General features: G+C 36.8%; 1 protein-coding gene across 1 annotated transcript; it reads left to right on the plus strand.

Annotated features, from left to right (window-relative positions):
- Positions 1 to 13691: 13691 nt before the first annotated feature.
- LOC141689303 (transcription repressor OFP13-like) lies at positions 13692 to 14680 on the plus strand. The gene has a single exon (XM_074493556.1). It carries the CDS (start codon positions 13867 to 13869, stop codon positions 14668 to 14670), a length of 804 nt encoding a protein of 267 aa, XP_074349657.1. The 5' UTR covers positions 13692 to 13866; the 3' UTR covers positions 14671 to 14680.
- The last annotated feature ends 936 nt before the right edge of the window (positions 14681 to 15616 follow it).

Genomic DNA, 15616 nt, shown 5'->3' on the forward strand with positions numbered 1-15616 from the left:
CAGTAGGCTTAGGTGAGTCAATCACGTATTCCAGCTTCTCAATCCTGAGAACAATTCTCAAGTTTCGAAGCCAGTCAGCATAATTAGGACCAGTCAATTTGTGAGCATCTAATATGCTCCTGAGTGATAGTGCAGAAGACATAACGTACAAAGTAAATCTGTAAATGATAAACACATAACAACACTTAGCAAATATTCGATTTCATTTCAAAACACTATATGAATCGGGTCTTTATTCATAAGTGGCTCCCACTAGTTTATCTAATTTATTCAACCCCCTACGCGAAAAATTAAGCATTCATAATGCTAGTGGGAATAGGGATCCTACATTCCATTACACAACCCCGGCTGTGGCACGAACCGCCATGTAATGTTCAATAGGCAGACAACTCTTGTCAACTGCATCTTATGTTATTCCCTAATCAAACTTTAGCCTCTTGAATAATTGAGTCTCAGCTGTGGCACGACAAACTCAATATTCTAAGTAAAGTCTAACCCAACATTCCGTACAGTTGAATCAGTCCCCAAAGGCCCACGGCTGTGGCACGTACCGACCTTTAGATTCTTATTCAATGTACACATCTCTATGTAATAGACAAGTATTTCTTATTTCGAAATCAAAGCCCTCGGCTGTAGCACGAACCGACAATGATTCAAAAATAAGAACTACTTTTCTATCATATTGGAAGGCTATGACCGACACAAGCCCATTGTGTCATTGGCCAATTACTACTTGATATTATTTAATTTTAGAGGGATTATATTACGTTACAATCATAATCATATTATAAAGAGATTCTTCCTTTTAAATTAAATATTTCAAATCAATAATCAATAATCAGATGATTCCCAGATCGGGTGGAGCATTGTCAAGAGGCGTCACTTAATAACCCTTTCTTACAGATAAAAATCTGTTGTTGACAGAATCATCCTTTCTCTCATATCGAAAATTCATATTCAATTACGTGTTTCATAAACACAAGAATCTCATGATTGTATTCATAATATTATTATTAAGGTTATGAAACAATTTCACTATACTAGGTTGTCTAACAAGCGCCTTATGTTCATTTAAGTTCACCTAAATCTATCATCGCATGATAAACTAAACATATATCACATATATAAACATGAATAAACATCAAGGTAGGCATGTTACATCATCTAGCATATTGGTCTAAGCATTATACGTCTCTATGTATCACATGAAGCATTTAAAAGCAATTAAAACAGTCAAAAACAGCTTAAAAACACTTCTGTTAGCTATAAATAGTTCAAAATAATTTCATAAAATATCATATAATATACCATTAGAAGCGTCTCGAAAAGACGAATCCAACGGCACCAAAATCGCCCAATTCTGAGCTGCCACGCGCCCGCACGCGCCGAAAAAAGGTCTTCCACGCGCCCCCACGCGTACACGCGCTGTCAGGCGCGTGTGTGACTGTTCCCCACGCGCCCCCACGCGCACACGCGCGTCACGCGCCCGAACCCCTATGCTGACTTCAGCATGACGTCATCTGATGACGTTAGCATGACGTCATCAGCGCGTGTCTTCCACGCGCCACGCGTGGCACGCCAGCGCGTGAGCCCCACGCGTGCGTGGTCGACGCGCGGTCCTTCCTCCTTTTTCAGCAGTCGTCGCCTGACAACTCTCGATTGTTGTGCCGCCGTACCTTCTCTGTCTTCTTTAATTTCCGTGCAGCATTCAACACACAGACAAGCAACAGCAGCAGCAGATGTACAAATATATATACATACTTACAATTCATATATATATATATATATCTTTATTTAATTACGAATTTAATTGCAACAACTTCAAAAATTCATAATAAAAAATCTATACATCATAAAAATATAAGAAAAATACCCAGACGATCTACAACACTTGTAGAACCCAGATCAATATTCAAAATTATTCTGAGAAACGATTTCTCATCAGACAAAATTAATCCATGATATAACTTGTAAAAAACATAATTAATTCATACAAGCACATAAAATTCTGAAATTTTTACCACAGATCTATATGCATACAACCTAAGCTCTGATGCCATTGTTGGATTTTAAACGCAGCGGAGGCATGGTAAAACACTTTTACACATATAAAATCCAAATAAAAGCATATAAATCGTGGTAAAAACATAGGGATCGATTACTAACCTTTAATATGCGATCCAAAAGCAACGTTCGGAGATCCTTAGCAGCTGCTCCTCAAACGTGAAGCACTCCACCGGTATCCACCAAGAAAACGACGTTAGGGAGGAGGAGGAGGTGGAGAGAATTTGGTTTTCTAAAACTTTTGGGTTTTTGGGTTAGAATAAAAATAGGGTTTATAATAGTATATTTATAAGCAAAATTTTCAGCTGAAATTTTCCCATAAAATATTATTATTATTAACCCATTTATTATTCTTATTAATAATTAAAACATCTTTTAATTATTAATCATTTTTCTAAACACTTTAGAAATAATTCTCTCTCTTGATTTAATTTCCAAAAATTAAATCCTTTAATTAATAATATTAAGAACTTTTCTTAATTAATTTATAATCAATTAAATCTCATTTAATCAATTATTAAATTTTCTAATTAATTATTTATTTCATAAATAAATAATTATTAGCCATTATTAATTAATTCCTCCACCATTAAATCATTTGCTTTTTATGGTGTGACCCTGTAGGTTCAATATTAAGCCGGTAGTAGAAATAAATAATAATAAAACTATTTTATCATTATTTATATAAATTCTCTAATTTATTAAATATGATTAATTAATTAATCACATTTATTCTACATCATGAGGGATACTTCTCAGCATATCGCGACTATCCGGATAATACGAATTCTCTGCTTAGAATACCAAGAACCTATTCAGTGAATAGTTACCGTACAATAAACTCCTTCTACCCTACAATGTCCCGATTAAATACAAGGCATGGATCTCGTGTCAAGCCTATCTAATTTAATCACTTGCTTACCATTTACTATGCTTAGTTCTATGCAAATTAGAAACTCCTTTCTAATTTCATTCACTCTGGCCAGAGATTCCTGAACTAGCATAAGTGGATCAGCCTTGAACATTCGCTTCCTTCACTGGAAGGGGTAGATCATTTATTGATCATACACTATCTTCGTGTACAAATTCCTATACCCAGTAGAGCCCTAATAATTATCCCTGGAGACTAAGAACTAAACCAAAGCATAGTTCAGTGTACACAAGATGACTATGATGACCTCAAGTCTAAGGATACTTGTACAACTATCACTATGTGAACAACTGCTGACACGTGGTGAACTCCATCAGTTGTTCAGTTGTGCGAGTCATGTTCAGTGAACTTATTCTATAATAAGCACCTACATACTAGCTATAGTGTCACCACACAAATGTCTATGAGAACAGACATCCTTCATAATGAAGCAAGCATAGTATGTACCGATCTTTGCAGATTATTAATTACCAGTTAGTAATCCTATGACCAGGAACTATTTAAGTTTAGAGTTATCATCTTTTAGGTCTCACTATTATGATCTCATCATGATCCATAAAAGCTTTACTCTAAACTATGGTATATCTTATTTAAACACTTAAATAGATAAAGCCCGTAATTAAAACAAAATAAGTCTTTTATTAATATCAATGAAATTAAAACAGATTACATAAAAGTTATTCATAAATCCTAATACATGATTGGACTTAGGACATATTCCTTTCATATAGTAATCAGCGAAGTCAAATCTTAATGTCAGTCCCTTTGCCTAGTGTGGAGAATGCTTGCTCTGTGATTCAACAAGAAGAATCACAGAAAGAAACCTTGAAATTGATTTCTCCTGATTCTGATATGCTTGTTATGTATAATAAAAGCAATTCTAGAATTTCTGATAAAGTGAGCAATTCTAAAAGAGTAATCACTTGCTATGAGTGTGGTGGAAGAGGTCGTATGAAGGACAATTGCTGGAAAATTATAGGTTATTTGAGATGGTATAGTAAGAATAAGAGACCTAGATTTCAGAGAGGAGGTTATTCTGGTACTAACAAATGGAATACATGTAGAGGTTCAGGAAAAAAATGGTGAATAATGCAATGGCGGAACAATATGATGATGAAAATGTGGATGTAAGACCCTCTGCAAAGTAACTTGAACAATTACTGAAACTAGTAAAGAAGGAAGAAGCCGCAGTGGACCTAGATAGTCCCTTTTCATGCATATTTTTTTGTGGTGCTGTTACAAACAAGGATCAAGGATGGTCTGGGTTTACCTATTACAATTTAAATCTGAATTCTGCAAAGTTATGAAAACATTTTACAATCATGTGGAGATACCGTTTGAATTAAAGATTAAAGTGTTAAGAACCAGAAATGCTCTTAAATTTAAAGATAGTCAATGTGTTGAGTTTTATGCTGCTAAGGGCATGATACATTAGACTTCATGTCCTTACAAGCCTCAGCAAAATGCAAGAGTAGAGAGAAGGCACTAGGGGTGTTCGCGGTGTGGTGTGGTACAGTTTGGACCAAAACTGCAAATCAAATCGCAGTTGCGATTTGTCCAAATTATCAAACCACAACCGCACCACGAAAGTCTTAAACCGCGCAAACCACACCACGAAATTGCGGTGCAGTGCGGTTTAAGCGATTTAAACTATTTAAAAAAATAATAAATATTAGTGCGGGCGGTTTATAATTTTCAATACATCAATAAATGAATTAATAAATAAGTTCCAAGTTGATAGTATTACTTCAAATTGCAATTTTAGTAAACATGAATCATGAACTATAATTTCTATTTTTTTGGCATACATCAGATAAAATTTCAAATTAGCTTAGTCATTGACATAAAAATAATAAACGGTAACATCCAACCAAGCTGCAACATTACTACATAAATGCTTATTATATATATTTATATTATAAAGGGACAATAATATTATAAATATTTATTTATTATAAAGATACAATAATATTATATATATATATATATTATAATAATATGCAGTGCGGTTTGAACCACGAGAGCGTGCGATTTGACAAAAATGCAAACCAAGACCGCATCACGAAAAGTTTAAACCACGCGCAGCGGTGCGGGGCGGTGTGGGGCGGATGGTTTGTGCATTTTATGCGGTTTGATGAACACCCCTACAAGACACAAATATATTCTGGAAATGGCAAGAGCATTAAGGTTTCCATCTGGATTGGATACTACATACTGGGGTGATTATGTGCTCAACTCTGTTTATATCATGAATATACTACCCTCATTTGTGCTGAATAACAAGTCATCTTATGAATTGTTGCATCATGATTTGCCTGATTATGATGACTTGAAAGCCTTTGGCTGTTTAGCCTTTGATGCAAATACTTCTGCAAATACTGACAAGCTTCATGCCAGAGGAATTGCTTGTGTGTTCTTGGGATATCCTCCTTTTCAAAAGGGGTACATATTCCTGGATATCAATACTAAGTCTACTTTTGTCTCCAGAGGTACTTTTTATGAAATCTGTATTTCCTTTCAATACAAGCCATGACAATTCTTCAGTTTACTTGAATCCTCTGCCAATTGCAATGCCTAGTAATGGTACATTAGATTTTGACTTTAGTGCTTCTAAATCTGGGATAGCTGAGCATACTGGTGATAATGATCTTGATGAGACCAATTTTCAGTCAGACTTTGACAATGTCACTCATGATAGTCATGATACTATTGACAATGTCAATGACTTTCAGTCAACAACATATAGTGTTCCAGAAAGTACAGCTCGGAGATCTTCAAGAAACAAGAAACCACCAGCATGGATGGATAGTTATGCTTCCAATATAGTAAGGACAAATGTCTAACCAGTTTCATCCGTTGTTGATCATGAAGTAACACCTGCATTTCAGTATTTTCTAGACTTCGGTTACTATCAACATGGAACAACTTCTTATAAACAAGCAGCCAAATATTCTCATTGGATCGAAACAATTAATACTGAGTTAGAAGCTTTGGAGAGGAATGAAACTTGGATTATCACTGAACTTCCACATGACAAACATGCTATTAGTTGTAAATGGCTGTATAAGACTAAGTATAAGCCTGATGGCACTGTTGACAGATTCAAGAACAGACTTGTAATTTTGGGATGCAGATAGATTCATGGCATCGATTATGGAGAAATATTTGCTCAGTAGCAAAAATGGCTATTGTTAGGACTTTATTAGCAGTGGCAGCAATTTAAAACTGGCACACACATCAGATGGATGTTACTAATGCTTTTCTACATGGTGATTTAAATGAAGAATGCCACGAGGTTATGCAGGATGGGGAAGTAAAATTGTTGATTTTGCTAATATAACATCTACTAGCATTATATGAACTACTGCTCCTACAAGACTGGTATGCAAGTTGGTTAAAAGTCTTTATGGACTAAAACTTGCACCTAGATGTTGGTTTTGTAAATTATCTGCAACACTTAAAGAAGATAGCTTTCTACAATCTAAAGCAGATTACAGTCTCTTTACTAAGGTTACTGCTTCTGATATCACTCTTATACTTGTCTATGTGGATGATTTGTTGTTAGCTGGGAGCTCTATTGACAAGATAAATGATCCGAGGTCCATGCTTTCTGAGAATTTTCATATGAAAGATTTAGGAGAGATAAGCTACTTGGGGCTTGAGGTTCATAGATCATCTGGTGGTTTTTTTCTTTCTCAGAAAATGTATGTATTGAATCTTTTTAAGAAATATCACATGAATTTTGTGACTTCAAGTAAGTTGCCTATGGAGACACATTGTAAGCTTAAACCAGATAAGGGAGAACCATTACCTGATGCACAACTTTATCAAAAGTTGTTGGGAAAATTGATATATCTTACTGTGACAAGGCCTGACATTGTGTATGCTTTACATATTCTTACTTAATATATGCATAAAGCTACTTCTGATCATATGCAAGCAACAAAAAATATTGTTGAGATACTTGGCTTCAAATCCAGGTCAGGGCATCTTGTTGGCTAGCAAGTCTGCGGCTCAATTAACTGCTTATTGTGATTCAGACTGGGCCAGCTGTGCATTTACTAGGAGATCTACTTCAGGGTTTTTCATAATGCTTGGTAATTCACATCTTTCATGGAAAATAAAAAAGCAGATTGTGGTGGCCAAGTCTAGTGCACAAGCAAAATACAGGGCCATGACCCTAACTAGCTGTGAAATTACTTGGTTGTCTGCTTTACTCAAGGACATGAGCTTGACTGATTTGCCTTCTACTATACTTTGTGTGAAAAACAAGCAGTTTTGACAATGACAACCAACCCAGTCTTATTTGAGAGAACCAAACATATTGAGATTGATTGTCACTATATAAGAGATAAGGTCAATTCTGGAAAAATTGTTACAAAACATATGTCTTCTTATGCTCAAGTTACAGATGTATTCACTAAGCAATTATCTGCAAAGTAACATTCCTATCTATTTCACAAGCTTGGTGTGACTACTGTTCAATCTTCACCTAGTGCTGCTCTTGCCAAGCTTGCCAACCCCCGTTGTAACTGCTGCAAGCTTGAGGGGGAGTAATAACTGATGTGATATAATAAAGTAAGGGTGCATTAGTAATATCAAGTAGTAGTCAAGGGCAGATAGGTAATTATATCATGATAGTTACAAAATGTGTGGTTGTACTTAAGAGAGATTAGACTATCATTTCAGATTAAGAAGTAAAATTGTAAACGTTTGAAAATAGAGATTGAGTTTGAATGCATCTATAAGTATCAAAATTTTCATTTGCCATTAATTTCTTTAATGTAAATTTATTTGAATATGTATGATTAAATACGCATTAGGTATTCTTAACTTACGTGAACAATATTTCACAATCCTGCGATTTTTAACTTATGAATAACATATGGGTGCTCAATTTGTGCATTTGGCTAGATTCGAGTATCCTTCGATAATGTTCAAATTAATATTATAGCAATGTTGAAGATATATCACCGCAAATAGTTTTATTTTGCGGTAATCACAAGTAAACATAATTAACTCTACAATTAACTACAATCACTTACTACATTTTAAATTTGGATACAACATCAGTTATCACCATCCCCCTATGTTCTCTCTGGGTTCTCAGAGTCTGTCTTGTCGTCATGACAAGTTTATAAATCTTTAATTCGTATATTCCATTTCAATCACAGTAGAATTATAATTAATATAACTTATTCAGACGTCTACAAAATGGGGTCCAGCCAGCCAAGTTTGGAGAAACTTTATGAAAGGTTAATGATTGAAGATGATGAGGATGCAGAGCTCATTGTTGGGGTTACAGAAGGACAGGAGAAGAAGGACGTATTTATCCTGGTGGGCCGCTTCTTAACTGAAAAAAACATTAACTTTCAAGCGATGCAGAATGTACTCGCTTCATTGTGGAGGCCTAAAGAAGGAATGGAGGTACAAGATATTGGAGGTTATAGGTACTCTTTTATGTTCTATCATATTTTAGATTTACGTAAAGTTCTTGAAGGGGGGCCATGGACATTTGAGCAGAATATGTTGATTTATCGTCAGTTAAAGGAGGATGAAATCCCGGATCAAGTGGAGCTTAATGAAATGGAGATTTGGGTACAGATTCATGATATTCCTAAAGGGTTTATCTCTGAAAGCATTCTGACAAGTATTGGAAATTTTGTTGGTAAGTATGTGAAGTCTGATCCGGCTAACTTTGATGGCACTTGGAGGCAATACGTTCGAGTTCGAGTGAATATAAACGTGCGGAAGCCATTAAAGAGGCGGATGAAGATCAAGAGGGAAGGAGAATCGTGGAGTTGGGTACATTTCAAATATGAAAGATTGGGGAATTTTTGTTTTGTTTGTGGAATCATAGGTCACACGGAGAGGGAATGCAGTGTCCTGTATGCGCATCCGGATAAAGAAGTGGAACAGGGATATGGTACTTGGCTAAGGGCTCAAAATAGAGGTGTTAAATAAGGGGTAGGGGCACGATGGTTGAGAAGCAAGGATGGTGGTGATCGCTGGTCGGAAGGTGGTAGTGGGGGAAAGGTTCAGGGGACTGGCAGCTGTAGTTCAGGAGAGGTGGCGAGATTCAAGGAGATTGACGGAGTTGTTAGAGAAAATAACGGAGATAATCTATCAGTTGTTATTGCACCAAAAAATCAGGAAAGTGGGGATAAGGAAGGGAACAATTTGAATTTAGGTGGACAAGTTGAAACTGTCAATAAAATTTTGGAGGCAAAAAGAAAGCGAGTTGACGTGGAGCATACCCAATTGGAATTTGGGCCTAGTCTAATGCAAACAGATGGGCCAGGAGGTGAGAAAGAAAATATTTTAACATCAGAAAGTGATCCAAAAAACTTGTATGGGGCGGGTTCTGGACTCCATGCCCGCCGAGAATTATGAGTTGCTTAGCATGGAACTGTCGTGATATGGCCAACCCACGAGCAGTTCGATTTCTTCATGAAATCATCAAACAGTTCAGGCCAAATCTGATTTTCCTATCAGAAACAAAAGTTAAAAGAAAGAAAATTGAGGCTTTGTGTAAGAAGATTCATTATGCTGATTGTTTTGTGGTTGAGGCGCAGAATAATGGTGGAGGGTTAGCTCTGATGTGGCAGAATGAGAGAGGAGTTCATATAAAAGGGAGCTGTAATCATTATATAGACTTTGAAGTTGTTTGTGAACAAGTTGGGAGGTGGAGGTACACAGGATTTTATGGATGCCCGGAAAGACAAAGAAGAAAAGAATCATGGGAAATTCTGAGAACGCTTACAGGGGAGTCCACGCTACCATGGTGTGTACTTGATGATTTTAATGATATTATGTTTGCTCATGAAAAATATGGGGGGAGATCACAGCCGAGTAGACTAATGGAGGGTTTCAGAAGTGCAGTAAATTAGTGTGAATTACTTGATTTAGGATTCGTAGGGAGTGAATTTACATGGGAGAAATCAAGGGGGACACAAAATTGGATGCAAATTCGACTTGACAGAGGGCTGGCGAATGATGAATGGAAAATAATGTTCCCACGGGCGGAAGTTAAAGTCTTAGAGATATCTACTTCTGATCATTTCCCTTTACTGTTGGAGCTTAATAAGAAAGTGTATATCCCTCGAGTGAAAAGATTTCGTTTTGAAAATGCTTGGATCAAAGAGGATCAATGTTATAGAATTGTAAAGGATAGCTGGGTGGAAACTGCTGGTTGGAGTATTATAGATAAGATGGCTCATGTAAGTTTGAAGTTAGAAGAGTGGGGAGGTGGATTAGTTAAAGACTTGCGGTTGAAAATCAAAGAATGTAGGATGGAAATGCAGAAATTCAGATCAAGAAGGGATGGATATGGAGTGAAGAAATATGATGAGGCTCGAGACAGATATCTGAAGTTGTTAGAAAAACAAGAGGTGTATTGGAAATAACGTTCAAAACAATTTTGGCTACGGGAGGGGGATCAAAATACAAAAAAAATTCATAGGTATGCCACTGGAAGGAAGAAAAAAAATCAGATCACGAAACTACAGAATTCAGATGGGGAATGGCAGGAGGAGAAAGAGGAGGTTCGAAATATTATTGTGGAGTATTTCTCTGAATTGTTTAAGAGCTCAGGAACGACTGACATGCTTTCTGAGTATGAAGAAATTCCAAAAGTTTCTGTGCAACAAAATGAAGAACTAGTTATGCCAGTCACGGTGGAAGAGGTCAAGCTGGCTGTATTTTCGATGCACCCAGACAAATCACCTGGAATAGATGGTTTGAATCCGTGTTTCTTCCAAATGTATTGGCATGTGATCAGTACAGATGTAGTGCAATGTTGTCAGAGTTTTATGGCTACAGGGGAGTTACCGGATAATGCCAATAAAACAGTGGTGTGTTTGATTCCTAAGATTAAACAACCACAAAAGGTAACTGATTTAAGAACGATTTCGCTATGTAATGTACTTGTTAGAATTGTATCTAAAGCAATGGCAAATCGATTAAAGGAATGTTTGCCAAAGTTAATATCAGAACAGCAAAGTGCTTTTGTAGGAGGCCGATTACTCACGGATAATGCGTTACTGGCATTCGAGTTGAATCATTATATTCAGAGAAAAAGGCAAGGAGTAAATGGAGTGGTGGGATTTAAGATTGATGTTTCTAAAGCTTATGATAGATTAGAATGGAACTTTCTGGAGGGTATGATGAAGAAGTTTGGTTTTAGTAGTATTTGGAGGGAGCGTGTGATGAAATGTGTTAGTACTGTGTCGTATAGCTTTATTCAGGAGGGAGAAGTTTTTGGGGAGATACAACCGCAAAGGGGAATCAGACAAGGGGATCCTATTTCCCCTTATCTATACATCTTATGTGCAGAAGGATTAAGTGTTATAATCCGCAGACATGAGAGGGTAGGATTGTTACATGGTTGTTCGATTGCTCGTGGTGCACCTTCAGTATCACATCTGCTATTTGCAGACGATTCGTATTTTTTCTTCAGAGCTACAAAATTTGAGGCATTGATTATGAAAAATATCTTAAGGAGATATGAGAGATTGTCCGGCCAGGCAATAAATTTGGGAAAATCAAGTGTAGTTTTTAGCCCAAATACTACAAGGCTGGCAAGACGGGATGTAACAGAAGCATTGCAGGTAGCTGAAGTCCCTGTTTCTGGGAATTATCTGGGATTGCCAATGCATATTGGGAGAAGAAAGAACAAGGCTTTCAAGTTTCTGGTTGATCGCATTAATTCCAAACTGGTAGGATGAGGTAACAAGTCAATTTCAAGAGGAGGGAAAGTGGTGCTTCTAAAAACTGGCACAAACGATTCCTAACTTCTGGATGAACTTATTCTTAATCCCACAAGACATATGCAACCAGATTCAAAAGCATATGAATGCTTTTTGGTGGGGAAGTGGAGGGGCAAATAAAGGGATTAGGTGGCTGTCATGGAGTAAAATGTGTATTGCTAAGGAAGGAGAGGGATTGGGATTTAAAGATCTCAATATTTTTAATATTGATATGCTAGCAAAGCAAGGGTGGAGGCTGCTAACAAATCAAAATCCTCTAGTGACGAGTATAATGAAAGCGAAGTACTTCCCTAATTGTGATTTCTTGCAAGCTAAGCTGGGAGCTAACCCTTCTTATATGTGGCGTAGTATTCTTGCATCACAAGATATGGTCAAACAAGGGAGTAGAAGAAGAATAGGGGATGGAGAGCAAACTACGGTGTGGCATGTACCATGGCTCCCAGGAGAAAATAATGGGTTCTTGACTACGGAAATGCCCCCAGAGCTGGAACATATACGGGTGGTGAATTTGATGGAGACGGGAAGGAACAGATGGGATGAAGAAGTTCTTAATGATATATGTAACGAACATGATGTGCAGCTAATTAAGAGAATTCCAATTCTGACACAAAGTAGAGCTGACTCTTGGATATGGAATCTGGAGAAATCAGGTATGTTCTCTGTGAAGAGTTCATATAAAGTTTTGCAAGGCGTACAAGAGTGGGAATATGCAAAATTCTGGAAAAAATTATGGAAATTGGAATTACCAGGTAAGGTGATTAATTTCGCTTGGCGGGTGTGTCGGGGATGTCTGCCAACTGCAATAAATTTGGTTATGAAGCGTGTTCCTATAAATACTAAATGCTCATGGTGCTTAGTAAAGGATGAGGATGCAACTCACGTACTATTCGATTGTATCTTTGCAAGATCAGTCTGGGCTCAGGTGGGATTGCCAGAAGTTCGTGCAGTGGGATATGAGGGCCATGTAGAAGATATAATCCATCAATTTGCGGAGAATTGTTCACGAGAGACTTTTGCTTTAATTCTGATGGTATGTTGGAATCTCTGGAGGCGCATGAACAAATGGGTATGGGACAAAGTAAGAATCTCAGAGTTTGGTGTCCAAGCTACGGCAATGAACATGCTGCATGCATGGAAACAGAGATTGTTAGATGGTAACACCCAGAAAGTAAACATAGCCGGTACTTCGAGTAAATGGAGTCGACCACAGCAGGGATGGATCAAAGTAAACACGGATGCTGTCGTGTTTAGGGAGTGGAACGGCACTGGAATTGGCTGTGTTATCCGAGATAGCCATGGGGAGTTTATACGGGCAAGAAATCAGAAGTTGCAGGCACTGTATAGCCCGAGAGAGGTAGAAGCTCTTGGATTGAAGGAAGCTTTATCGTGGGTAAAAAATCTAGGATACAAACGCTGTGTATTTGAGACGGACGCACAGGAGCTTGTGGAAGAATGCAAACGGGTTCAAGGAGATAGTTACTTTCACTTAATCATATTAGATTGTTTTGAGTTGTTTAAGCACTATGATGATGTGCTAGTAGAGTATGTGTCAAGGTCTGCGAATGTAGTGGCTCATGAATTAACAAGGGCTACACATTTTATGTCAGATATTCATGAGTAGGTAGGTACCCCTCCTGATTATATTTGTGATACTTTGATTATTGATTCAATTGAATAAAAGCAAGTACTTTTTCCTTAAAAAAAAACTACAATCACTTATGAAATTAGTCCTGGTTTCGAACAAATAATTGTTATAATATACTTCTCGAAATTAATAAAGGCAAAGTACAAATAAAAAAAGTTATTACATAAAATTCAGTTACTCTTTTACCATTTACGACTACTGATAAAGGATGATAACATTGTAACAGGCAGTCATGTGTCAGTGCCGGATTCAAATTTTCTTTGATAAGATACTTGGTGTACACATACACCGGGACTGTATATCGTCTAAATTTATTAACGTGTTGTATATAATTTCTCTTGCCCCTACCAACTCCAGTTGTTTCAACTAGTTAATGTCTCTCACCAAAACATAGCACAGCCTCTTCAAAATCTCTTAACTTGTACTAATAATTACACTTTCCATAATTCGATGCCAAAATGGGTAAAAACATGAAGCCTAGTCCTTTACCTTTCAGGCCCGCAAAGACACCTTCATTTTCCTCCTCTTCTTGGCCATGGCCAGCTTGTGCAGACCCTAAAGCCTTTTCTTTCCGGGCTGAAAACACCATTATGAACTCAATTTTTGTCACCGAAGAGCACTCGGAGTACATGGCCAGCTCAACCGACTCCAATTCTGCATCCGAATCATCTAGGCGCCACGTATTCAGTACCGAGCTGGATAAGGAGGACTTCAGTAGTGCAGATGCGATAGAGAATGTTATTCGTGGGGTAAAATCGGAGCGCCTGTTTTTCGAGCCTAGTGAAACAAGTAGCTCAATACTTGGAGAGCCTAATAAAACCGCAGACAAGAATAAAAGTATCAGTACTAGTGAAAATGAGCTTTATTTAAACAGTACATTTGATGTTATTGAAATGGAGACTAAGGATCCATTTTTGGAATTTAAAGAATCAATGAAGGAAATGGTGGAGGCCAATGAAGTTAAAAACTTGGATGGTCTTGAAGAGCTGTTGAATTGTTACTTGAGAGTGAATAGGAAGTGCAATCATGGGTATATAATTGGAGCTTTTGTTGACTTGTTAGTAAGTCATGATGATTTTGATTTTATATTTTCATCTTCTTCTTGTTGTTGTTTTAGCAGTACTGATTCGCAGTCCACAACTTGTATAAGTGAATCTCCTATATCTGCATCATCGCTGTCTTCTTTTTCGACTTCCAATTGTAAATCAACAACTGCTGCTTCTGGTTTATCTTCATTAGAAGATGAAGAAGCTAGTGCATGATTTTATGTAAGATTAATTTAGTTTTAGAATATTTTACATATTTGAAATATGACCTATGATATGGATGAATCTTCCTTGTCAAGCTGTCATATATCTTCGATTTCATCTTGTGCATGCATGTGACTGGTGTAGCTTGAATCTATATCGGATGGGATTATTTAATTTCGTAGGGTAGAAGAAAATGAAAGGCGATAATTAACAACTCTATATATATACGTTGCTTGAATCATTATATCTAAAACAATATTATAAAGTTGATTGAATATTATTTTCAGCAGTTTATACTCCTTCCAAGTGAAATAGATTGCAATGCTACTGCCTCCCAGACAACAGTTTCCATTTAAAAATCAAAAAAGTTTGTTCATCGCAAATCTCGAACTTTAAACGGATCTTTAATTTGCTAAAAGTTGGAGTTGTATACAAAAGAAGATTTACATGTTCAATAATTAGCTAGCATCCGTTCTAAAGTATGAAGATCTTTTCAGGGATTAAAGTGTTTGTGCACAGACTTTTTTGGGTTAGAAAGAAGCGTGTAAAAGTGTAGGGTTTGCGATATATTTTGCAAGTTGAAACACGACGTATGTGCATTAAATAACACAAGAGTAAGAACAAAATTAGAATACGAGAGATGACAACGTACAAATTGAACTCATGTGTTAAATTTGGTAACAGTTGGGAAAAATGTAGTACTAGTAACGTTAATATTGTTTATGTTTATTCCTGAGGGTGTGACCTAGGACTATGCGTATGCGCTTGTAACATTTGACTTGCATATGTATGCAATTTGCGTCCAATTTTTCTGAATATGGTATTTACTGCATCCCAACAAAACTTGCTTCAACGGCATTCTGTTTTTAATAATGTACTAGTAATTCTGAATCCCAATGTTGTGAGTTTGCCCAATATTTTTATAAACTCGGGCAAACTTATGCAAGGTAATCTCAGG

Source organism: Apium graveolens, chromosome 10 (genome assembly GCF_009905375.1).
Source record: "Apium graveolens cultivar Ventura chromosome 10, ASM990537v1, whole genome shotgun sequence".
In the NCBI taxonomy this organism is placed as follows: domain Eukaryota; kingdom Viridiplantae; phylum Streptophyta; class Magnoliopsida; order Apiales; family Apiaceae; genus Apium; species Apium graveolens.